Genomic DNA, 27,899 nt, shown 5'->3' on the forward strand with positions numbered 1-27,899 from the left:
TTTAACACAGCCATGCGTTAGGGCAGAAGGTCCCGGTCCCCCTGGGTCCCTGACTGGAGAGGTGAGAAACGACTCATTCTTCCTTTCATCCCAGGAATTTACATGGCGGTACTTGCACTGAACAAGTATGAAGCTCAAAGAAATTTATTTCTGAAAGTGAAAGGGATCAGTAAAGAAAACAACAGCTGTTATCATGGAGCTGAACTGGATCTGAAAATGCTAGCTTAAAACAATGATTATAAATGCAGTACTGCGTCATGACATTAGAAGCTTCCAGGCCTAAGGCACTAGTTCAGAGCAGAATTTCCCACATGCCATGTGGAGCTGGATTTTTGAAATAAATTAGTGGTTCCCACATTCAAACAAGTTCATAGAAGCCCCACAACTCTCACTGTTAGACATTCACCATCAAAATAACATTTTAAAGGCTCTGTGGTGTTTTACATCTTAGTTTTTTACTAACTTCTCACTGAAATGAAATATTTCCTTCAATTTGAATGAAGACAATGAGCTCCTGTAAGGATAGCCACACCTAAGACTTTGTCCCCCATGAAAATCACAGATTTTTCATATCACATTACAGTTGTTGGGATTGTTGTATTATTTATACTTGTGACTATTTCAAAATTGTGTTAGCTGTTAGGCCTACTACTCAATTTTGTTTAATGTGTTAACAAAGAAATACATTAATATGCTACAGATCTATTTTTATATTTTGATCATTGTACTTCAGTATAATTCACTTCCTTTGAAACCCCATACTTTTTGCCTTACGTATTTAATGACTTTATTCTGAGAAGGGATCTCTAGTCATCAAAAAGGTCTGTCACACAAACACACACATACGAAAATGATTAAAAGCATTGCTGTAAGAAAACTCATTAAACTCTGTCTAATCTAGTAATCTCTAAACTTATTTATTTAGGAATCCTTGTTTTTCCCACCAATGACCATGGTGGAATGAGTCATCCAGGGAACACTGTTTTAGAAAATTCTGGCATGACCGTTGCTTTACTGACCTACTGTCTTTATTCGAGAACCCTGTCTATAACTGGCTGCCTCAACACACTGAGCATGCCCAACGTTCACAGGTTGCTCTGCCACCAGACTTCTCCAAGCCTGTGCCACCCTTGTATGCAGTGAATCTCCACAGGGATGGTGTTATGATACCATAAGCATCCTTCCCCCAGTTCTTTTGGCCGTGGAATCCTTTGACAGAACTCAGGAGCTAGCATTTAACATGACACCCGTGTGTGAAATACTGTCAGTACATTTTAAGTGATGAATGGAAACCTTTGAGTTGCTAAGTGCAGGTAAAAATGGTGTTTTGGCTCAGGAAAACAAAAGAAGAAGAAGAAGGAATATAGCAAAGCTACCACCACCAAGACTCTCTTCCAAGGAGGGTGATTGGCAGTCAGCAGCCACTCGTCCAGGCTCTCACTTGCCACAGGCTTTCTCAGCATTAGCACTGTTGGCACTGGGGCCAGATAGTTGCAGTGGGCCTCTGTGTCTGTGGGCTTCAGGATGTTTCACGGCACCCCTGGCCTCCAGCTACTCAGTTCTGCCATGTACCCAATGAAGGTAGTTACCGACAGTACATAAACATTTGAGGGTGGCTGTGTTTCCATAGAACTTTATTTACCCCAGACCTTGGCAAGTCAGATTTGGCCAACAACCTGTATTGGCTCACCCTTGCCTTAAATGCTCTTTATTAATTTTAGGTCTAGAATAAGGAAAGATGATTTCTAAGAAACTGTTATTTTATGTATTTGATATACATACAGCTAATCATTCAGCCATACTAATTTTCAAAATTGGCATCGCGTCTTATCTCAAAGGTTGTTTACATAAATTAATGAATCAGCTTGGCCTATTCTTCACTGATTGGTCAACGTTTTGGTACCTTGTGCCTGAAAGTAAGGTGGAAATGAGTAAGTGGGTTGTTACAGAAGTGCTAGGCAGTGCATTCTTCATCTTTAAAAGCCTTTCAGTCCATGATTGATGATGACCAAAGACAGCCGCAAAGTATAGTCAGTCTTGGTTCTTATAAACAAACTACGTGCTTTTTTAAAAACATCAGTATGAATGCCAATTACCGTGTCCTCTACAGACAGGCTGTGTGAAATGACACATTCCTTAGCCATACTCCCCTTTCTCCTTAGAACGCCAGGTTTAATTCAAGGTGATACTGAATTCAGCTAAAAACTACACTTCCCAGCCTCTTCTGCAGTTTCGTGTGGCTGTAAGGATGCTTACAAAAAGGCTGACTGTGTATTGAATACCCAATAATAAGCAAGCATCCTTCCTGGATGTCCCACACGACACATCTGCTTACGTGTCGTGACTGCTGTCCACCAGAAATTGATGCAACATTGTAAACTGACTATATGCTTCAATAAAAAATAAAGAAGTAAAGTTGACTAGGAAGGAGCTTTTTTGCTCCCTTTGGCATCTTAATTCATGTGTTTCTGTACACAGAAAGGGGAGCATGGAAGCTGGATTTGGCAAGAATCCCCAGAAGGTCCAGGGATCCGGGAGAGGGGCCCAGCCGATGATGGTACATGATTATTGATGGGAGACAAGGTCCTTCATTGTTACCACAGGCAATTCGGGGTCCTTCCTAGGTGTACTGTTTTGATATGCACTGTTTTTTACACATCCTTTGGGGCTGCATCTGTTACTAAGTTTTAAATATATATTACCAGGTTTTATTAAAATCACTTAAGTGTTTTCATCCCTGTCCTAGAAAGATAAAAGTGTACACGAATGAGTTTTAAAATAAAAGACAAAAGCATCGCCCTCAAGGAAAGCAAGTCCATCCTTTAAATCATAAAGCAAATCAAAAAAGTTTAACAAGGCTACCATCTTTGCAATTTTTCATTTTTCATTTTAAATTAAATCATGGGAATAAAACAATTTTCTTTTCTCTTTCCCTCTTAAGAGCTTAGTACATTATAATAGATATGACATTGAGTGATTGCTAAATTAATGAAACCTTTGTTAGAGTTCGCTACAAGTTTAGAGATAGATTTATAAAAGGTACATTTGGCTGGCTGGCTGCTCAGCCCTATTTTGTCCCTCTTAGCTTTGAAAGAGCCTAATTAGGAAACAATTCTGCACAATGGGTCAAAGGGTAAAATCTCCTGAGAGAGGACTCAGAATATCATGGCACAGAGCTGTCTCAAATTTAGGGGTTCTCATGGTTCAGAACCCCATCCTGTAACTCAGGTGCTGTTTTATCATCATTACTTGAACTCTGCAGAATGCAGAGACCGTCATGCACTTACATTTCCTAAATGTTGGCTTAAGTTACAGAGGCCACAGGCAGCCTTGTGCCATGGGTCTGCTGGAAAATTTCTCCATGGCTTTGCGGGCCAGAAAAGAGCCACAGACTCTCACACCAACTGCAGAATTTCTCTTCCAAGTTCCGTCATTTATAGAAAGACCACTTCTGCTTTAAGAGACAATATTACAATTTAAGTCTGATCAACCTCTCCCCAGGCTTCCTGCATGGAAATATCTGGTTCCTCCTTTATCACCCTAGAAACTTACTTAGCACAAAAGTGTTCAGAAAATGGCTTTACGTAGGTTTAGATTTGAGTAAGCAACACAAAGCTGCTGAAGGGGCAGGGGTTGGCAGAGTCATGTTTTTTTAAGGCTTTTATAATTCCATTCCCTAAAGTTTAGAGCAGTGTAACAATGGTTTCATTAATTTGTGAATCATTCAGTGTCATCTCTGCTGTAAAGTACTGGACTTTTAATGGGTTTAAGGTGAAAGGAAAATTATTCCTCTGATTTAATTTAAAATGAAAAATTGCATAGTTAGTAACTTTGTTAATTTTGGAGGGGAGGGAGCTGATAAAATCTTCATCTGATGTGAGGCTATTTTTGTGATTAGAGTGTGCATCTGTTTTCATAATCTTTCTTGTGGCAAGAAAGAAGGAAATGTATTTAAAATATTGCATGATGGATTAGGTTACTTATAAAATTAAAGGGAGTTTTGAGAAATCTAAAAGGTTCCTATGGTGCATTATCATAAGGACTCTGGTACCTTATGAAGAATTCAGTCTACCTTCGATTTCAGCCACAGCTGCCTTGAATGTTCTGTGCCAGCTGGGACCCCCCTCAAGTGGCAGCCTTCTGCAGGGGCAAGCTGGGTGCCCACTTGTTCTCTGCCTCTGCCTCTGCCTCAGAGCTTTGATCTCTCAGCAGAAACTAGAGAGACCGGAGAGGCCACTTCTGCTCTCTTCCATCCTGGATTGTCTATATAACACGTGCACAGCTGGTATCTTTACTTGTAGGAAACTGAAATGATATCATTCTTGAAACAAATTGGAGTCAGCATTTCCACCCAGGTCTCTGTGCTATCTGCTCTGGTTCAAATACTAAGACCTCCATGGTAAATTGGAAATGTGTTCATGTGTTTATTCAACAAATACTTAACGGAGGATTTACCCAAATGTGAAGCATGTTGTAGGCACTTGAGGATATAGCCATGAAACAAAATCATTGTCCTCAAGCAACTTTCAGTCTTTTGGGGGAGCCAGACAATCAGCAAGTAAAACATCAATGTTTCAGAAGATGGAAGTTCTACAAAAGACGGCAAGGCAGGGATTACCAGGATGGGGCATTGGTTGTAATTTTAAGCAGAGTAGCCAAGAAGTCTTCTAAGAAGATGGCATTTGAACAGAGACCTGAAAGGCATGTGGTTATTTGGAGGAAGAACATTCCAGGCAGAGGGAACATCAAGTACAAAGGATAAAGACAGGTTTCTGCCTGTCCTGAGCAAAGCTCAATAATGAAACCAATGCCTGACCTTGAGCTAATAATTTATCCACTGTGTCTCAGTTTTTCCTTTTGTAAAATAAAGGTAATACCAGTAGCAATATCATAGTGAGGAGAGAATATACCATTTTACATAAGGCACATAGTATACATTCAGTAAATGCTAGATCTTATTATTGTTCACTCAGCTTCATCCATTCAACTCGAAAAGGAGAAACACCAGTGAAAGGGATGGATTCAGCCAATTGTGTATCAAAAAAGAAAAAAAACGGTCACATTGGCCTGAAAGGCTTTTCCACCAGAATCTCAGCTTTTCCTCAGCCTTCAGTTGCATTAGCAATGGCCTCATTGTGTTGTTCTGGCCTTGATGTGTGGTATGTGCCATGGACCAACCATTGGAAAGTATCTCTTTGGACCAGAAGCAGAGAAGATGATAAGAAACCTGTCTAATCACAAAGGAAAAGTGAAGTATGTGATGGTGTATAAAAAGAAGGACTGACTTAGTTTGGGTCAGCCAAGGCTGAGAAGAGTAAGACTTCTCTAGGTGAAGATGAGAAAATGAAACCTCTAGGTGGAGGGCGTATCCTATGTGAAGTTTCTGAGACAGCAGGTAGACAGTTTTTCCCCTCCTCAGGTGACATTTAGCAATGTCTGGAGATGTTTTTGATTGTCACACGGGGGAAATACTACTGACATATGGTAGACAGAGGCCAGGAGTGTTGCTGAACATTCTGCAGTGCACAGGACAGTTCCCACAACAAAGGATTCTCTCGCCCTTAAATATCAATAATGCTGAGATTGAGAAACCCTGCTATACAGCAAGAAAGTGCTTTCACATAAGAATAAAAGAATGAAACAAAGATTAGTCAGTTCTTTGCTATGTATTAAGATAAACGAGAGTAAAAGACAGATCACAATGAAAATAATACATTGTAAAATGTATATATACAGGTGTTCCTCTCCCTAATAGCAAATTAGGTTCTAATAAGTTAAATGCCAACATACCTGGGATACTGCAGTGTAAATTTGCAGGAGGCAGGATGATGGACTGAGGGTTATTAAAACCCACTCATAAAATAGAATCAGCTCTAATTTTGTGAATTCTTATTAGAGTAGCAAAACAGAACATACCTACATCTCTAATATCATGTCCCCCAGTATCTTGTTAAACAGTAAAATGTGCCTGTCTTCTCAATTTTAAATGAAAACAACTATCAATTATTTCATGTAGACATAGGAAAACACAGTTTGAAAATTGCATTTGTGATCTAACATGATAAATGCTGGCACCAAAGAACTTTAAATAAACATTTAAAATAGTTTACATTTAAAGTCTGTCATTTATAACACACACTATCTAAGGTTGTTATTAATCCTGAAGGTTGCAAATATGATTATAGTCAGGACTTACAACTTGGGTTTACATGGTTCTGGGCACTATGAATAGATTTCAGGAAGACTGTAAAACTCCTGTGGTTTTAGTCATAATCCTTTACATCTGTGTCGTGTGTATATTTCATGACACAAATGTACAGGAAGACTCATGACCCTCATCGAATTCTCAAGGTATCCATGAATTATGGAAAGTTAAGAACCGCTGCTCTAAGTATCCACCTCACAGAATTCATAAATCTATTTACAGACAAATGGTTCTCACGTCTAAATTTCTTTGTAGTGCTTTCTGATTTTATTTTCACAAAAGTGAGAGAAAAGACTTCTTAGCACTTCACTAAAAATTCCTGCATGCATGGTAACGAGTGGGGAAGGATGAAGCCACATTAAGCAGGGGCTGGTAGGGAATTCAGGTTGACTCAAAGTTAATAGAAATCCCACCTCTCATATTTGCCTGTGAGTCCTGGTTCTTGCTTTTGTATTATTTGCAAAGGGTTAAGAATATAATCATTAATAATCTCGGGGTAGATATATGGTCCATGTCTTACATTAGGACATAGAAAAATGTCAATATTTTGTCATGTGCTCAGACATGAATCCCTTCTTTGTGATAGAGAATGTGATTGATACTGTAGATTCTGGGTCGTCTTTCCTCTTGTCCCTCTACTTCTGTCCTGATTCATATTGTGGGTGTCACCACAACAGTGGTTGAGTGAGGCATGAAGTTGAAGATTATGATGACAGAGACAAAAAAGTCTTAGAAGACATTGTCATCTTGATTGATTGTCAGATGATCTGAATCTAATCCCATGTCTGGCACAAATTCAAGCCAATATAGATGTGGTTTCCTCATTCACTGGGGAGGGGGGGAGATCAGTTATTTCTGCTCTAAAAGTGGGATTCCACAATTATAAGTTTATTCCCATTGCTTAATTCTATAAATATTGAGTACAACAAAGTCTAAGGCACAATGAGGGAGATTAAAATGAAATTGTCATGAAGAGTCCCTACCCTCAAAAAGATGACTGTCTAGGAGGAAACCGTAAGTGATCATGCTATTTTACAGTGAAACGTTTCAAAAGAAAGGTATGGATTTGATGTTGACAGCCAGTGTCATAAAGTGGTATTAGGACTATCAAATATATTCATTTGTGTGACACATTTGCAGATGGTGACCTTCTATATGATAATCTTGGTTCATTTCCTCAGAAAATTCTGTTTTTCTGAAGTCTGTTGCTCCACGACTTTTGGTTCTCAAAATTTATGCTCCCGTACAGTCTGGGCCTGAGCTTCATTAGCACCTGATTTACCATGAGTGCAGATGGTTATTGGAAATAAAAAGTCAGCCATTTCCTATGATTAAATCTCTCATGGGCTGCATCTCTCTCTTAGCTATTTCCTTACTATTGCATATGATTCATTTGCAAGCTGAACAGTGATTATTATACGATTGTTAAATCTAAAGTGGAAAGGAAAGTAGATTATTAGAAAAAGTCTAGTAGCTTATTAATATATATTATGTGCTACAATGAAATGATTTTAGCGAAGTATTAGCAAGATGATAGATTTATGGATGATGAGAGAAAATTACTCTATTGTGACGATTGAATGTAACAAAAAGAATTCAGAATTTTTCTTTTCTTTCTTTTTTCCTTTGTGCTTGTCTTGCTTGAAAGGGTTCTTGCTTAAACCAATAATCTCCCCAAATGCTTCCTTATCCTTCTGGGCAGTCATATTATTGTGAGTCTAATAGGCAAAGGAAGGGAACTCCAGGATTGTTAATTTGCTATGTCTCTTGTTTTTTGTTTTGTTTTGTTTTTTTGAGCTGAGAAGAAAGCAAGACTTTGTTCCCAACAGAAATATTTCAGTGATTTTAGCTGATTGGAAATAATTGACTGTTACTCTTTCACTTAATACTTTTCTTTTATGGAACAATAAGAGTTTGAGAAATTTTATCTCCCCTTCAGAGTTTTGCATACTCTTTATATTATATGGAATTAATCAAGTTGATGACCACATTGTGCAGTCAACTTGTACAACAGAAATGTGTTGGTTTGCCTGGTTATTACTGTATTTAACTGCCCTATCATATTCCTTTTCTTCTATGTGAAAGTCTAAATTGTTCAATTGAAAGACAAATATGACCACAATTACCAGAGCTCTCTCCTCTCTAATTCATTTCCATTATTAAATTTATTTAGGTTACTTAGTTTCAGCTCTGAGGGTTTATATATGCAAGAGTTTTAGCCATGAAATTCAAGCATTGCTCTGCTGACCTTTTAGGAACATGTTTTGTTGCTATTTCCTTAATGCTCATGCAGCAAGTAATTGCATCAAAAAGAAATAATGCACACACACAAAGAGATACAAATTCCATATAAGTGCTGCTGCTACTAGCAGTTTTCATCATAAGACAGATACGCCGTCCAGCTGAGTGTCTGGCCTGAACCTACAGCACTTGCTCACAGTGAGCTTGCGCTCGCTCTGTCCATGGTTCTTTGGCCTCCTTCAGTTCCCTTTGGGAACCTGCTTTCTGTCACAGGGCCTTTGTGCTGACAGTCACCTGTGCCAGAAATGTGCTTCCCTCCCAGTAATTGTAACCTCTCATGAAATATTTTCACTTTTCTTCCTTTCACATAGTAAATCGGCAGTTTCACAGTGTTTGTGTATTTGAGGAATGACTGTCTTTCTCACTGTACTACTGTAAGACAGAGTCTATAAGGCTGAGTTTATGAAAGCGTTTGTGACCTTTGTATATGTTGTGCTTAGCACATTGTAAGTATATAATACGTTTTTGTGTCTTTTATCTGTTTCTGCTTAGCTCACCACACCAAAACTTAGTGCCTGAACATGACAGCAATTTATGATTTTTAGGTTAGCTAGGCAGCTCTTCAGTGGCAGTAAGCCATTGGTTGAGCTGGGCCTGGGCTCAGGTAGGATATTAGATCTGCCTGTTCACATCATTTGCCACTCTGGGCTCCTTCACAACAGGAAGATCTCAGGACAGTGCTCTGAGAGGGAGGTGGCCTTTACGAGACCATTGAAGCCTAGGGTCTGGAACTCGGGCAGCATCACTTCTGTTACATTCTGTTGGTCAAAGTAAGTCACTCAGGCTAGCCCGGGGGTGAAGAAAGAGAAGTGCCGCGGGAAGGGCGAAGTGGCTGTGGCCCCACTGTATGGGGCATGCGTGCAGGCCTGGGAAGAACGTGTGTCCATTAAACAGTCTACCACTGCATTCAATAATACTTCAATTAATTATAAACACAGTTATAGTGTAGTTTTGAAGACTAGTACAGGAGTTGGCTGATTTAAATGTTTTATGTTTTGTTGTATTTGTTCTGGGGTTTTATTTTACATACCCTCTGCTCTAAGAACGATAAAAGATGGAAAGAGGAAGCTCACTAACTCTGAATGGTAACAGGTAATCTAACCGCACATTTAGACAAAGGCTATGAGCAGTATAAGAGCAGGGACTTTATTTTAGGCCCTGATGAATTTCCAGCAGCTGGAACAGTACCTGGCATATAAGAAGTATTTAATAAATATTTGTTGAATGAATGAGCAAAAATAATAGGCACTCTTTTGTTTTGCCTTCCCTTTTATCTTCCTAAGGAAGTCACTTTTTTTTTTTTCATCTGCCTCAAATGATTAGGTTCTAATCTTTATAGGGAAATAACTGAATAAGAAATAGAGCTCCTGCTCACATACGTAATTCCATGGACCCATAATAACAAACTCTGGCAAGATTTAGCAATACTAAAACATTTTATATAAAAGCATGACTACGTTATGATTATTTTACATTTGACCACTCACTAAAAAGAGCCTCCAAGAGATTTTTTTTATATTGATAGATTAAAAATAACAATGAGATATCAATTGCAATCTCTGTAATCTGTTCAGAATAGGAAACATCTCTAAATGAGCCACTAACTAAATGAGTGATGATAAATATGCAATAATATTCTGGATGAAATGACTTCCATGCTGTATCTAGGTTCAGACTGTAGTACTACTTTTGTGGATAGGGTGTCGTTTCTTTCTGCCTCAACTGAAAAATACAGGTAATTTTTTTTAATTTAAATTCTGGAAAGAATGCAACATGTTGCTAAATATTTTAATGTAGCGAAAAATGTTGGTTTATTGATTTGTTTATGGTAATGCAAATTGAAAATAGCTTTATCTTATAAAAGACCTTCAGCTATAATTCATCTCCATTTATTATCTACTCATTTGGGCATAATTATAAACAGGAAGAAAATAGTGTCTGGTCTAGGTGTATTTTTAAAATAAAAAAATAATGCTAGAGAGAAAAGGAGAGGAAATATTTCTTTCACATCTGTCTTAGAATTATCCAACATGTACTTGAATGTACCAGCACAATGATTAATTCCCAAATAATAATGCCTACATCTGTCAATTAGTTTATATACAAGCCAGCCTGAATATTTTATATAAATTATAGCATCTTGACTGGAAACAAAAACAAATCATGATATTTCAGGGAGTCATCTGGGTCCCTCAAGATATAAATCAGTGGCAAAAAATGCAATCTAAATAATAATGGGTTTACTGATTCATGTGTTGGACTGTATAATTCTTCAATTTGATTTAAAAATATAAGTATTTCCAATATAACTCAAGTAGTCTGATTTCTTTCTTTATCATTTTTATATAAGATAATGAATGTGTTTGTAAAATGACTCCTCCATATCCTTGGAAAAAGGGGTATTGCCCATTTTTTAGTTTTAGTGTGAGAGAAGTTTTAAGGTGAACAGCATGTTCAAAATGCAAAGTTGTGCTTCTTGGTACAGAATTGGAAAAGGACTGCTGATGTGTGAAGAAAAACAAAAGGTAAAACACTTAACTAATTGTCAGAGAAGAGAAACAAGTTTTATTAGAAGTTTTTGGGTTTTTTTAAGTTGTGAAGCTGTGGTAGTCTTCACAGAATATAGGTAAGGGAAACAATGTGTGAAGGAGCTAGAGAGGTGTAAATTTTTTCTTTATTTTTGCAAGTTTTACAAAATATAGCATCTAAAATTGGTTAGGAGAAACAGATGAAAAATGTGGCAAGGTATAGTATGTTCTAATGGTTCATAATTACTGATTTAAAATTATTCTGTGATACTGAAGATAGTAATAGAAAGGAGTTAATTGGCCTTTCAGTGATGGAAAGTAAATATGTTTTTCAGAAATATTTGTATCATCTTTTTCACATGTCGAACTCCTTATGTTGTATCTGAAATTGCTTTGTCTAATAAAACTGTGATTTCAGATGTCATTAATATTTTAATATGCAAAGCAAATGCCATTAAGCAGAGTTATTTAGTTTAATAGTGTTGACTCCTTGTAGTTGTTAAATGCACAAAGTTACTAGTTAATTTATATTCTGGTTGTAAGGACTTGTCCGTCAGTCAGGACAGAGAAATTGAGCTCTTTTTACTGTAAGTCTACTGAAACTATTACACTTAATTAACTTCCCTGAAACTAAGTAGGCTCTCCCTAAGTGTATGTTGAACTATACTAACTCTAACGAACCCTTATACTCTTATACCTGGTACTTAAATAACTGATGGACTTAGTACATTCAGTGAAGGCAAGTAAGAGAAAAAGAGGGATGCAGACTGAGACAGAAAGACAGAAAAATAAACAAGAAAGTCAGTTGGTGAGTAGTAAAAAGAGAGGGTGTAGCAAGCAATTCTTCCACTATCTAGCACAACATATTTAATTCATATTATCCAGCTAATTGTCCCAACTGCCTGTGAATGCTGTTTGGGCTTTCCAACAGTCCTTCCAGTGGGCAGTATCCTGAGTGTGTGACCATAGTCCAGTCTCATCCTCATTTTGGGTAAAGGAAAAACATACTTGTATCGTGGTATATAGGAAGTGATCAGGCTCTTACTCAATTGCTCAAGTTTACCAAATGGTAAAATTATATATACCACTTAAAATAGAGGGGAGGTGGTGGTCGTCCCATTCCAGGGAGTAGGATGCATAATTCCAGAATTCAGTATATCATATTCATGGTTATCAGAATCCATGTGAAGCCAAATTAACTCCAGATTGCTTGATAACTATGGAATTGGAGCAAAGGATGGATTGAGTAACTGTCACCTCAAGTCTTTGAAAAATCTGGCCAGTTTCCTTCCTTAAGGAAGTTTTGCTATTCCCTTTTATTGTGTACACTCTTAAAGCATCCTGTAAACCTCCTGTTTAGAACTTAGCAGAATTAATATTCAATCATTTCATTTATTTTTTCTTCACTAACAATTAAGTGTGGTACAAGCAGAGATTTCTTCTATCCTTTGTACAAATGCAATTCCATTGCTGACCACAGTAAGATGTCCAGAGTAGGTGCTCAGAATGTTGTACAAAAGAATTTTTTCCCACTAGAGAGGAGAGCATTCTAGTTTCCTCTGATACTCAGTTAGGCATGGAGACATGCTAATTCATGCATTTGCAGTGCCTTCCTCTTTGTTTTTAGACATATTGAAGGGAATTACTGGGTTGTGAATATTTTCTATTTATGAATACAATAATCCATTTAAATAAAGAAGTGCTTTATTTTATATTGAGGCATACAAACTTAGATTCTCACTATCAATTTTGCCTAGGCTCTACTGAGTTTCAATTTCTATTAGTGAGAAATACTGTAACTTAAATATTTCTGCACATACTTTCAGACATCATGGTATATTTTATGAGTTCAGATATTACCCACTGACTCCATTTCTAAGTTATTGGGTATAGGACAGGGGAAAGGTGAGAAGTATGAACTTAGTAGCTGCTTACTTGTCTATACAGATTTCATTGACTATGATAAAAGCATCAGTTGCAGACTTGGGGACATTTCAGAAAGGGATGTTTTATGAGTTTTCTCCCAAGATTATTTCAAGTATTTAAACATGGAAATCACTCTTAGGAAGTTTAGGGGGATGGCAAGTCAGATGAGGAAAGCATATTCAGTGATATTTGTGTATCTAATCACAAAATTAGCACAGAGAACCATGCTGAACAGAAATTCTCCACCTTAAGTCCTTTATTTCAGTTGCCACTGATTTCACATGTAGCAAAATAGTGTTGTGTAACAAATATACCAGTTCATTTAGATTTTCCAAGAATGTATGTGAAAATTCTCTTTTAAAACATAATGGACTGTGTTGTCAATGTACTTTAGGCTGCAAGTAACAGAATACACAAAATAAATCATAGGAGTCTATTCGTAAATCTCACATGAGTAAAAATCCAGAAAGGAACTGTTTTCATAATTGACTAATTAGAAAGTTCAGCTCTCTTCAGGAATCTGGGTCAGCATCTCTGGGTTTCCCTTACCTTTCCCTTCATGATTGCTTCACTTCCAATTATAATATCCTTCCTTGACAACATGCAAAAATGGGGAAAAATAGGCTGAGCTTTCACATTATTCATGTCTCTGTTTCAGAATGGACAATCTTACCTAGAAGCCCACAATATATTTCTTTCAGGTCCCAGTGGTCAGCTCTAGATTACATTGTCATTTAGTTGGCTTATTTCAGGAGAGGGGAATTAAGAATACTTTTAAAATAGAAATGTGAACGTATGAGCCATTTAATGTTGGTGACCCATCTGACCTCTAACATTCCACTTATGGCATAGAAAAATGTTTAAGGTGATGCTGCATTCATTATTATATTTAATGAGAGATAGTATGGTGAAAATGCTAGAATTTCCTGAGTTAGATTTTGCTGCTTTGCAGGTGATGTTGGGTGAGTGACTTCTAAACCTCATTGGGTTCACCTGTAACAATGCCATGCTCAGTCACAATAGCAATTACTGCTACCACAAATTTCATTTAATCTCCTTAACAATGTTCTTAAAGAAATTTTTTATGATTATGAAATATTTATTTTAATAGTAGAGATACAGTTACTGAAATACATTTAGTTCTAAACATGTTTGGACTTCGTATAAACATATTGTAGGTTTAGCTTTACATTTCGTATAATTATGAACTTATCATTGCTCTTTGGGGACTCACTATGTATATGTGCTTCTTTCAAATAGCCTCTGCAGTGTGGCATTACTACTGCTTTTATACTTTTATACTTTTCCATTCTAACTCTCCTAATTATTTCTAATGTGCAGTAAAAGGCAGAGAAAAATATTATTTAGAGAAGAAATAATTATCACTATTGAGAGAAAATTCTTATACACAGAAATACTCTTGCATAACCACATATTTTTTTCTTTTTTCTTTTTTAAAGAGAATTGAAAAAAAACATACTAAATATTTGATCTTTGAGAGCATCCTTTTCATATACTTACATATGGGAAACTTTCTTTACACTTATAAAAGTAATTCAGGTTAAAAATTGTGTTTTTAGAATATCCATCTTTTTTACATACTAAGATGGAATATTTTATGATTCTGTCTGAAGTTTCTGTAGCTTGCTTCACTGTCTCCTGGGAACTTAACAAGCATATCTTATGAATGAGCATTAGATACAAGCATTTTTATGTGTCATTTAAAAAATATTACATCTTTACCTGTTGTTTGCAAACATGAAATATATTTGCTCTCTTTGGTGTGAATATAAAATGTCCCCACTGTAGTCATTACCGTCATGTTTCTTCCTTATGAAAAAGATTATCAACATTATTCTCTTGCTATGAGAGAGTGTACATTCCTATTTTTTAAAAAATGGGCTTGAGAGTTTCAATAAGATGTAATTCTTTTTATAAAGTATAACCATATAGAATATAATTATTTATGCCACTGGCATCTTCATATGGATAGTTATTGTCATAAAATTATAGTTTTAAATTGCTGTAAGCAAATAAAGAACTATATACTTCAGTGTTTGATACTATGATTTTTATAAACTGGGGTAAAAGGTCTCATTCATTCCAATGTCTCAAATGTTGAACTATCTTTTTCGTAAGTATTTATTAGTGAATTAACAGTTGCCAATCAAAAGGAAAAAAAAATAAAATCTTCATTTCATTCAAGTTGGGTTTGGACTTGATTCTTAGTAAGCAGATGACACTTAGTTTACAGGAGACTTCAAGAAGTGACAGACAACATAAACTGCAAGTGTCCCCTATCTTTATCCCCTGCTCACCTGTGGTTGTTGCAGTCAACCCCGCTGCCCTGCCAGCTTTCTGTTTCCCACAGCTATCCTGCCAAATGTTTCTTCTTCCTTTTGCTTAGAGCTGAATGAAGCTTTCAGGGACTGCTTGTCCACTGGTGAAACCATGTTTCACCAAGGCCTTTCCATTTGATTGTGGGTATTTTTAAGAGTAATACCTCACTACGTTTAGGAATAAATGAGTAACCCTGTAACCAATGCTTGGTGTAATGTCTTTTGGCAATGAAAAATAAAACTGAATTGATTCTATGATGTAACTGTACCACTTTAAACACTTATCCTATAGCAGTAGGTCAAGAGTGCCATGTCTCTCATCACCAGCATTGTTACCCAAGTTCAAAATCCCTGCTGTGTTTCTAGGGTAGTTTATTGAATTGTGAGACTGATTTTTTTTTTTTATTAAAATAAAGTCACTGAATTGTTAGAAACATGGTTCTCTGTGAGAAAATAATTTTAAGAACTGATTTGAAAATTACTATTGAAATGCTTTCATACAAGACAAAAGTGAAAGCAAGCTAATGTAAAATATGAGATTTGTGAAACATCTTTAATAAGTAAAAAATACTCATTTTAAGTTCATTTTAACTACTTAGGGCATTATGATTTTGCTTTCATTCAAAAAAACAAAGATCAAAGGGTTTTATTTTCTTATCTAATAAGCATATTATTCCTACAGTATAGACAGAATCGCTTAGTTAAGGATGCTTAAAAAGGGATTCAAATGTCTAATAGAGGACTTCAGTTATACATATATATGTTTATTTATGTATATTTAAATGGTCTTATAGCTCTTACGTCACCACCACTAAATACATAAAGATACTAAAAGAAGCATATTTTGAGAGTTAAGATTGACCTTTAATTTAAGAGTAATTTCACTGAACTAAAATTTTCTGTATGTTTATAACTTTTGAGTTTTCTATAGTAAGATAATTGAAGCAATTTCACCCATTTTATCTCGCATCTTTGTTGGAAATGAGCTCCATATCTAATTAGGTTCTTTGGTATTCTTTCTGGGAAATGCACCAGCAATTCATGTTTTGTTTGTTTTGTTTTATGTTTGCTGCATTAACATTATTTAGCAGGCAAAAGTAAAACAAAAAACAAGCAAGAAACAAAAGGAACTATGTAAACCAGGAAGAAAAGTTCAAAGGAAAATATATTGCTCGAGTGTAAAATGCCTATTTGAAAGTTCAGAACTTGTAGAACTGAATATTAACTAAATTTCATAATGACAAGAATGACTTTTTTGCTTGAGCAAAGTCTCTGATAGTTCACAGTTTCCTGAGGACATGTAAAAGAAGCAAAATTACTGGTAGTAAGAAAATGCCTGGTAAATGGGAACTAATTTCATTTTTACCTGAACATCTGTTGGCCAAGCACCTTAAATGTTAAACTGAAACCTGTAGTCTTACAATTAAATTCATTGAGATCAGGTTTAATATATTAATGACTTAAAATGATAATAGTATGAATAACTCTTTTTTTGTAGAACATTTGTCACCGTGCCTGTAATCACAAAATCTGGCTTAGAACGCAATAAATTTGGCTTTGGTGTGAACATTTCACAATGGGTTAAATGTCCAGTCACCTTGTTCTTAAAATTCAAAGCTATATGTTTTCTCTGACAAATTTGAGTTTGAATTATTTGGATCATTTTCTAATGTGAGCCATAAAAATAAATAGCATACATGTGTAAATGTGCTTTTTTGCATTTCTACAACCTAAAGATCAGTTTGGTTGAAAAAAAAAATAAAATTTAACAGCTTTTAATTTGTCATGTGGAATCTGATTCTATGTGCTTTTTATTACCTCCATATATTTATCTAAGTGAAACATAAAATGGTTGTAATAATGGAGAATTTAAAGCAGCTTTAGCACATGAGCAGTAATGCTAACTAATATGGTGAATAAAGACTGAATGTAAATTCCTCAGAATTTCTGTTTCTTGTGATGTGTTTGCTAAAGTGAGTGTGTCTTGGTTAGCTGGTGCAAACTCCTCATCCTGATTAAGCTATGAAGAACTTTGATGGACAGAACAGGAAGGAGTAACCATTGACATGCAATCAGAAGCCATATATTATTTATGTGTATGTATGTGTGTGTATATATATATAAAGTTTAATTTTCAGACTGCAATACAATATACATGGCATCACAGAACTTGTCAAAATATAAATCCATAGCCCTTCTTTTGCTGGAGTAATGCTTGAATATTGCCACATATGTCTCTAGAGATAACTTATATGTGGCAGAAATCAGTATAATCTAATACCACCAGTTCCTATTGAATCTTCCTCATTTATGTCTCTTGAATTGAGCCTCTCTTTTCCATTTCCTTGCCACTTGGTTTAGGCCTTCGATTGTATTTCATTTGTACTATTCCAGTAGCCACATTTCTGTCCACAACACCAACATTTCAACATCCTAGCCCACTTACTCATTTATACCATTTATTTATCCATATAACAAAGCTGGCCACGTGGCTCCACTGCTAACAAACTTCTGTCAGCATCCTATAAATCTGTAATACCAAATCTAGACCCTTTAACTTGACATGCACATTCTGAAAAAGACCCTTGTTAGTCCATACTTAGCAGTCTCTGCAGTCACACTCCACTCCTAAAATGCCCAGAATCTGTCTCATCTTCTTGTTTGCCTTCTACTTATCCATTAGAATGTCCCCTCCTTTCTAAAGCTTCTAGACCCCCCCGGTAAAAGTAGGTGATTCACTGAAGTGCTTTTCCACAATAGTTTGCTCATATTTAGTTTAGAAAATTAACTTTGTAATTGTTGTATATGCCCATAATCTTAAACATTCTGAGCTCCTTAGAGATAAAGATAATCATGTTCATATTTGTATCTTGAGAACTAAACATGGTAGCATATGAAAGTGAATGTTCTCACTGAATATTTGTTGAATGAATGAATGAATGAGTGAATAAATGAATCCAGGAAGGTCTGGATAAAAGGCCAACAGAAAACTGTTATTAGAAAACTTGAACGTAGAAAGACAATTCCAGCCATAAAACATCCACTAATTATTATTCTAAGGTGTCTTGAGACCACATCATACAGAACATTTTCCTCTCAATTTGTTGAGTGATATGCTTTTCATTAGAATAATGAATCAAAGGAAAATATTTTTAGTTTTGCATAATTCAATGTATAAATTTGTAAAAGTATCTCTCTTTTGTAAAGTAGATTGTAATTTAATATAAACTAACATTTTGACTCAGGCCCACAGATCTTGGTGTTAAATGTTTGCCATTGTTCCATCTAACTAGCTATCATCTATTTTTATCTACTCAGATATATTATATCAGGCTAGAATCCAAGGAAGATATTCTCTAGAAAAGAACAATGATTCATGGTGCTAGAGTCCTATGAAATTTATATTGGTCTTCAGATTATTGGACTGAATATGGTGATTGATGTAAGAAGGGCTGATGAAAATTCTGTAAGCAAATAAAACCTTGCATGAGACTAAATATTACTGAATATGTCTAGATAGAGAAGATTACTTCTGTAGTTTGTGATTCCATGTAATGTTCCATAACAAATTAGGGTTGAATTAAGTAGTAAGGTCCTTGCCAAATATCTTTTTAATGTTGAAGTATTTTATATTTTAATGTGAAAAGTACATATCAATGTTTACAAGTAAAAAATAACTTGGTGAGAGATATTTGAATATCATTACAAAAATTTCTGTTTTGCATTTATGTATGAAAACATGTATCTCATTTTACCTATATTTTCTTCTAATTGAGGGCATGATACCCGTTAGACTATATATAATTAAAAACTGCAGTTTCTCATGAGAATGAAACTTTAAATCCAATGCTGGGTAATATAAAAATCTAGTCAACCTTTGTAAAATTACATTAACTGATCATTAATTTAATTACCTGGCACAAGGAAACAATATGGCCATTGGACTGTAGGAGAAAATAAATTTTAAACATCTTATTTCCAGATTAGATACTTAAATAGTTTAAACTATATTTTCTTTGCAACACTTGTTACAGTGATCAAATACTGTTATTCTTTATTTCTTTTATGCTGTATCATAATTTCCCACTATTGTTCATATAAAAGAGGACAATATCTTTAAAAAGTAATTAATAGTTATCCAAAAGTTACTAAATTTTATTTTGTGGATAACCACTGTTCTTTTACTTTTTAATATGCTATCCAACTATGCCAGTTTCTAATGACTACATAGCCATCTAGAAAAATTGAGCATGTTTATATTTGGTCTCTTTTTTCTCATGGAAAACCCAAACTTTTTTTTTTTTCCTTCTCTCTTTATGACTACAGAGTGGCTGGTCTAAAATCAAGTCATCTAAGAATAAGCTAGGAATCATAAGCACTAAAACTATATTTTAAAATCTGGGTGACCAGTATTATAGAAAAGCCAGAAATGTACTTGAATCTGTCAAATCAGCACATTCCTGTAATCCCTCCAGGATAATCATATAATTTGACACCAACACTTAAGCTTTGAAAATTATGTGACCATCTATTACATAATGGATGGTACATGTCCTCCAACCTTTTCTATCACTGACACTACAAGACAGGCCTCCCCCATTTTAAAAAAAATCCCTTCTGTTATTGATAATTGCCTAAGATGTGTCTTCCTTTCCTTTTTTCAGAATGAAGAACAAATTTTGGTATTTTGAGTTTGGCACATCTGAAACTTTCTCAGCCACCTGCAAGAAGCTACATGAATCTGTAGAAATAGAAGTAAGAAAAATGAATTATCTTTATAATACTATGAAATGGCTTGAATTTGACTTTGAATATGTTTGCAATAGGCCATGGAAGGAGGTATATGTTGAACAATTCACATGACTTTATCCAAGATTCAAAAATGTCACTTTTGTCTCTCATTGAGAATCTAGCACTATCTGAACTAGTAGCATATGAGTTTGAATATGAGTTGTTTTAATACAGTATAAAAGAATGAAAGGTGGACACAACTTTAGAAATCAATGGAGAAGTTAATGGGCATAGTGTGGACAGAAAAATGTAAGATAAAAGAAAGTAACTGAAGGGAAGAAGAAAGTTACAAAACATTAAAAAAAAATTATTATTTTCAGGTGTCAATATCTTATAACCTTTAAAACAGAGTTCACTAAAATTGTACTCACTTTCATGAATAAAGGTTAAAAAAATATACTTTTCCACTCCCATTCCCATTCATTAACTAGCTTTTCTCCATTCCTGGGGTTGCCATTTCCCCATTATATTCATAGGAAGTGGAAAAGCCAAGAAAGAGAGCAAAGATAGCAAAAAAAGATACACTTTAAAAAGATTTGGAGCAAATAGGTCTACCAAAAAAATGTAGACATTGTAGGACTAAAAATTTGGAGGGCAACTTTTAACAGAAAATGTCTTAGTTTTATTGAGAGAAAGGGGATGAAAGAAAAAGGCTAAGTTATATTTTGATAGGTGGTAAAGACAAATCAAAGGAGCAGAATTATGAGACAAGAACACCTGATGACTAGATGATATGAATTGAGAAATAGTGACCTTCACACTTTTCATTTAAAAATAAATACATAGCTTGTCTACTGAGACCTAAATTATTAGTCACATATATTCAGGTAATAAGTTTGGTAAACAGAAGTCATTTTGGACCATGAAGCATAATAATGGCCTGGCTAGGTTCATCATTATCCTGACTTTTAAATTTACTGTTAGGGGTAATAACCTGAAAAGTGGTACCATTTCAGAATATAATCTTTTTGGACTTTTTTCACATCATGAATGGTGAATAAATTGAAGTGTTAGGGGTAGAATTGATTGTTGTGGAAAGGAAAAAGCCCCTCATGACTGAATCGGATCATAACCCTGAAAAGGAATATAATTACAAAAGGTGAAGGATTTGGGCTCAAGATGGACTTTCTTGACTGCTATTTGTGATGCTGAATATGGGTGCATGTTTATATATATATATATATATATATATATATATATATATATATATATATATATATATATATATATATAAATGTGTGTGTGTGTACACACACATATATATACTTATATAGTTGTATTTATAAAAAATGATCTAAAATCTTCCTTTATCGTCAAAACTTTTTATTAAAAAATTCATAGTATAGTGGATTTTGAGCATTTTCAGAAACCTATGCTCAAAGAAAATCTGAAGCAGAAAGCAAAAATGAAAAAAAAAATTGAAATATGACTTGTGATTGAATGTAGGGTAGATATACTGAAGCTTCTTGGACCTCTCCTTACCTTATCCAACCACTGAACATAGATTGAAAAAAATCATCTAAGAGAGAGATTTCTTGTTCAAGGATAGGTAAACTCAATATTGCCATATTTATCTTTTGGATGCAATTTTAAAAGGGAATGTTTCTTTACTTTCCCTTCCTGATACTTCACTGTTATTGTAGAGAAATGCATCTGATTTGCAACTGTTAATTCAAAAAGATGAAGTGTATCCCAATGTTCATAGCAGCACTATTTATAACAGCCAAGACATGGAAACAACCTAAATGTTCATCGACAGATGACTGTATAAAGAAGTTGTGGTATATTTATATAATGGAATACTACTCAGCCATAAAAAAGAATAAAATAATGCCATTTGCTGCTACATGGATGAACCTGGAGATCATTGTACTAAAAGAAGTAAGCCAGAAAGAGAAAGAAAATACCATATGATATCACTTATATGTGGAATCTAGAAAAAGACACAAGTGAACTTACTTACAAAACAGACAGACTCACAGACATAGAAAACAAACTTATGGTTACCAGATGGGGAAGGGGGTACAAAGGACTAAATTGGGAGGTCAAGATCTGCAGATACTAACTGCTATATATAAAAGAGATAAATAATAAGTTCATATTGTATAGCCCATTGAACTATATTCAATATCTTATAGTAATTTATGGTGAAATATAATATGAAAATGAATATGTATGACTGAAACATTATGCTGTACACCAGAAATCGACACATTGTAAGCTGACTATATGTCAATAAAAAAAAAATACAAAAAAATATTGTCGTGATGTTAGTTCTTCTGAACTTGAGCTAAAGATTTATTATACAATCCTGATCAAAATTCCAGCAGATTATTTTGTGACTATTAACAGACTGCTTCTGAAGTTTATGTGAAAAGTCAAAATACCAAGAATAGCCAACACAAAATTGAAGGAAAAGAACAAAGTTAGAAGATTGACACTACTCAACTTCAAGACTTACTATACAGCTATACTATTTAAGACAATGTGGTGTTGGTGAAAGAAAAGACAAATCAATGGAGCCCAGAAATAGATTTCTCTAAATACAGTCAACTGTTCTTTGGTTAAGGAGGATGTGGATCATGGACCTAAATGTAAAATGCAAAACTATAAAACTTCTGGAAGATAACATAGGAGAGAACCTAGATGGCCTTGGGTATGGTGATACCTTTTTAGATAAAACGCCAAAGGTGCAATTTGTGAAAGAAATAAAAGACAGACTTCACTGAAAGTAAAAAATTCTCTTTGAATGGCAGTGTCATAAGAATAAGAAAACAAGCCATACATTAAGAGAGAATATTTACAAAAGACATATGTAATAAAGGACTTTGTGTATCCAAAATATACAAAGAACTCTTAAAACTCAACAATAAGAAAATAAGCAACTCTATTGAAAACTGGGCCAAAAACTTTAACAGGTACTTCACCCAAGAAGATATACAGATAGCAAGTAAGCAGATGAAGTGATGCTCTACATCATATTTCATCAAGGAAATGCAAATTAGAACAAGAGTGAAATACCACTGCTCACCTGTTAGGATGTTGAAAACACCGGAAGCTGGTGAAAATGTGGAGCAACAGGAACTGTGATCCGTTGCTGGTGGGATTGCAAAATGGTACAGCCACTTTGGAAGACAGTTTGGAAGTTTCTTGCAAAGCTAAGCGTACTCTTACTGTATAATCGAACAGTCATACTCCTTGGTACTTACCCAAAGAAGTTGAAAACTTCTATCAAGACAAAAACATGCACATGGATATTTATAACAGCTTATTTAATGATTGCCAAAACTTGAAGGCAAAGAAGAGGTCTTTCAGTGGGTGAATGGATAAATAAGTTGTGGTACATCCAGACAATGCAGTAGTATTTATTCAATGCTGAAAAGAAATGAGCTACCAAGCTGTGAAAGGACACAGAGGAACCTTAAATGCATTTTCCCAAGTGAAAGAAGCCAATCTGAAAAGACTACATACTGTATGATGCCAACATATGATGTTCTGGAAAAGGTAAAACTATGAAGACAGTAAAAAGATCAGAGGTTGCCAAGGATTAAGGGAGAGAGAGGGAAGAACAGGTGAATTTTTAAGGTAATGAAAATACTCTGTGTGATGCAATGGTGGTAACTTCAAGTCATTATACAGTTGTTGAAAACCAGAGAATGTACACCAAGTTTGAACCCTGATGGAAGCTGTGGACTCTGGGTTATTATGATGTGTTAATGGAGGTTCATCAGTTGTAACACATGTATCTCTCTGGTATGGATGTTGATAATGGGGGAGGCTGTGCATGTGTGAGGACAGGGCATTTATGGGAAGTCTCTGTACCTTCCCCTCAATTGTGCCATGAGCCTTAAACTGCTCTCAACAATAAAGTCTTAACTTACAAAAAAAGAAAAAAGGAACAAACCAAAAAACATGGATCTGTAGTATAATATTATTTATGTCACAAAGTGGAAAATGTTCAAGGAAAAGTTTGTATCATGAAGCAAAAGACATTTGATGAAAATAGGTAATGGATAACATTGATTTTAACATTACAAGTGATAAAATTCCATGATTTTGTTCCATGGGACTTTACATCTTCGGGAAAGACTCTTTAGGGTTGTGGCTCTACATCCTCCCGAAGTCTGAGCTTCTCAGGTCTGCATTTACTGCCTTCTTCTTGGCACCACTGCAGGAGCACTTGTAAATCAGAGCTAGTGCTGTGCACTCCCCATTCTGTTGTTGCATATCTTGAAATTTTATGTATTTATCTTAATTTTGAAATGATGTGTGTGTATGTGTATGGATGGTAATGTAAAATCTGCTTCTCTATTTACTTTTTAATGAATCCAGTCTATCATATTAGCAGAATACGCCTTTCTACCCTCAAGGTGACTTCATAATTAAATATAACAAAAACAGCAATTTGGAAATTTGATTCTGTTGCTGTTGCTTCCTGTTTGGCCTAAAATGATACCAACTATGGCTTGAAAATATAAAACAGAATAAAACCACTTCAGTACAAGAGTACCTCAAGTAATGGATATATATTTTATTGACAGCTTCTTCAAAACAGACCATTTGCTGTGTGACCCTTTAATTCACATCTCTCTTTCATTTAGGAAGATTTTTTTCCCAAAAGAGTGAATATTTGGAATAATATTAATATCAAGGGGCAATAGTTGATGATAATAATAGCTAAGATGTATCTATTGTTAAAAATACCTTATGCTTGGTGCTAAACAACGTATATAAGTTACCTGATTTAATCTTCCTCAAAATCCTATGATTTAGAGAAATTGTTATATCTCCCCTGCAGAGATAAGCAGATGAACATTTTCTTCCATAATTAAAAAAGAAATGAGAATTGTGCTGCTTGCTGCCAAAATATTTAAATCTAAAGGAACAAATAAGTTGGATGGATGGATGGATGGATGGATGGGTGGGTGGGTGGGTGGATGGGTAAATAGACAGATAGATACATAGATAGAACAAACAAAGGGGAAATTTGTAACTTTAAGAAGTTCAGCTATCCTCTAACTTCAAAACAAAAGATAAACAAAAAATCAAATGAAAAGCTTTAAAATTACAAGATAATGTACTAAAAGCAAAGTTTGTATTAAACTATCTGGGGCCTGGATATGTCCCTGAGAATCTCAGGTCAACATCTGGAATTGAAGTCTATAAAATTCATGCATTTTTAATTTGTTCCATGTACCAGGCAAAGTTCATGAAAGAATAAAATGGCCCATTCTCCTAAAGTATTTAAGTCTTTTGGTTCTTGGTAAGACTTAGAAGGATGGTGAATTTTAAGGCCAAGAATTTCCATCCTCACATACTGACCTTTTGTCTTAATGATTGTTTCTATAAAATCTGAATGAGCTCAAGTATTGACAAATTGCAAGAAGAGTGTCAGGGACACAAAATAAATTAGCAGGATTTGAAAGGTAAGATTCTGATTGTGCAGTACCCTGCAAAGCACAGTTACTAAAGTCAGGGGGCAGATTTTTGCAGCTTTGTCTTTGCCCCACTTCTGTCAAAATCTTCCTGCGTGGTCCTTCAGCATTCATTTAGAGAACCTTAGCTCAGTCTTAGCCCTACCAAAACCCGATCATGGAGTGGAGGAAATGGAACTTGGGACTGGACATTCTTTTCTAAATTTTATTGCCTTTGTTGAGTCATAGTTGACCTACAAAAAGTTGTACATATTTAATGTGCACAACTTGATGAGTTTGGAGAAAAGAACATATCCATGAGACTACCATCATAATCAAAGCCATAAGCATTTCATCACCTCCGAAAGTATCTTCCTATCTTCTTGATATGTGTGTGTGTGTGTGTGTGTGTGTGTGTGTGTGTGAGATAAGAACACTCAGATCTACCCTCTCTTCTAAAGCACCCCAGGTGATTTTGTTTTGTTTTGTTTTAGTTTTTTTGCAATGAAATTCCAGAAGCAATGATGAAAGGAGATGTTACAGTTGTGGACCTCACAAAGATGGTCATAGGAAACAAAAATTGGACTCATCAAGTCCAAAACAAAGAATAACTCCTTATTCCATGAAAGAACAAGAAATGTAGTGGGATCAGGTGGTGCTATCATTTCATTATGATAAATACATTGTACTTTCCCTTACTGAAGAGAGTTAGGAAGAAATGAGGTAGGTAAAAGGTGACCAAAGGGAAAAATTCTCTTCTGTGTTTAGCAGAAGTTATTTTTAATGAGATAACTTTTGGTAAGAATTTTAATATTCCACCAATAATTTCTGGCTTTCCCAGAAATTAAAAGGGAACCAGGAAAAATTAAAGTGGTTTTCTGCTAACACTTTGGCCTAATGCTTGATATCTTGAACCAGTAATAATATTATTATTATTATCAACATATTCAGCAACTGTGTGTGCACATCCATGGTGCCAGTCTCAAATTTTTCTGTTTTCCATATTTGCTTCTGTCTTCCTTCTCCTTTACCTGCTATATCTCCCCTTCCACTGTGGAAAATATCTTGGGATTATCTGCAATCAGCACTTCTGTCACCATCACTGGACTGCCAGCTAACACTAAAATTATCTGAAAGGCATACTCTGAGCCCCTATGTCACACTGTGTTTTGTAGATAAAAGTTATAAAATGCATTTGAAAAAACATGGAGCTTAATCACTGGAGAAATGCAGAATATTGTGGCCTTAAACATCACAAGAGGTACCATTAAGGCATTTGTGTATATGTGTCTAGTATATTTAATTTTTTATGTGTGTCTATTTCAATTTGTAGGGTTGCTGCTGCAGTTTTCTGGAAAACATAAATGATTTTGCCTTATGAGTTACATATGAATTTGTAGAAACTCTTCTAACAGCAGGTTTAGATAAGTCATTTTACTCCATGCCATTTTAAACAATGAACAACACAATGTTTATATATTTCATTAAGTAAAATTATGAATCATTTTTATGACTTGGGCATCGAATTAGACTCACTAGGGGAAAATATTTACGGTTTCTCATTAATCATATCTCATCAGGTTTATTATTCACAGTTATGGCTCTCCAAAGTTCTTCAAAATACTATTTTGAATATTCGTATCAAATAACATATTTACTGAATCTGAAACACTAAATTCATATATAAAAGCTTGTCTTTAATACTTCTGATCCCTTTTTTTTTTAATTGAAGTGTACCCGGTTTACAATGTTGTGCTAGTTTCTGGTATACAGCACAGTGATTCAGTTATACATACATATGTATATATATATTCCTTTTCATGTTCTTTTTCATTATAACACTTCTGTATGAAATTGTGCAGGGTATATTTGTAAACTGTGGTTAAAATACATTGGAAGAAAATTTTAAACCGTATTCTTTCCTTTTAGAGGAATTTGTCTCTGGAATAAAATCTTTCATTTCAAACTAAGAGTGGACAGTGGCATCAAGCCCCACACTCTGCAAACAGCCCCCCTCGCACTATATGTTAACGACGTCTTTTCAACATAGTAAAAATGTTCAGGATTTATTGACTAACCGAGGCTGTTAGCTTTTAAGCTTTTATATATATTTTCCTCTGTAGCTACCTTTTTAAAAATCATAAATCTTCAAGGTGGATGAAAATATTATCTGACGCAGTCTTATGACTTGTTTACACTTCATCGCCTTCACCTCAGCTTTTATTTCCACGCGCTCAGCCGGTGTGCTACGATTCCTGGTCTTCATCAGACCCAGCGCTGGAGATTTCCAGACTAATGAACATAACGTTAAAGCAAACAGAGGAAGGGAGCCTGGGGTCAGGAACTAGTGGAAACAAACCATTAATAAATGGGCATTTATGTAAGTACATTATCC

General features: G+C 35.0%; 1 protein-coding gene across 6 annotated transcripts in view; it reads left to right on the forward strand.

The window, feature by feature from the left end:
- The window catches only part of DGKB (diacylglycerol kinase beta), a 588,496-nt gene that overhangs the window by 405,789 nt on the left and 154,808 nt on the right, over positions 1–27,899 (forward strand). For all 6 annotated transcript variants that reach the window (XM_032483924.1, XM_032483922.1, XM_032483923.1 and 3 more), the window contains one exon: positions 19,964–20,054. In XM_032483924.1, coding sequence (XP_032339815.1) covers positions 19,964–20,054 — 91 coding nt within the window. The remainder of the gene's footprint in view (positions 1–19,963; positions 20,055–27,899) is intronic.

Source organism: Camelus ferus, chromosome 7 (genome assembly GCF_009834535.1).
Source record: "Camelus ferus isolate YT-003-E chromosome 7, BCGSAC_Cfer_1.0, whole genome shotgun sequence".
Classification (NCBI taxonomy): domain Eukaryota; kingdom Metazoa; phylum Chordata; class Mammalia; order Artiodactyla; family Camelidae; genus Camelus; species Camelus ferus.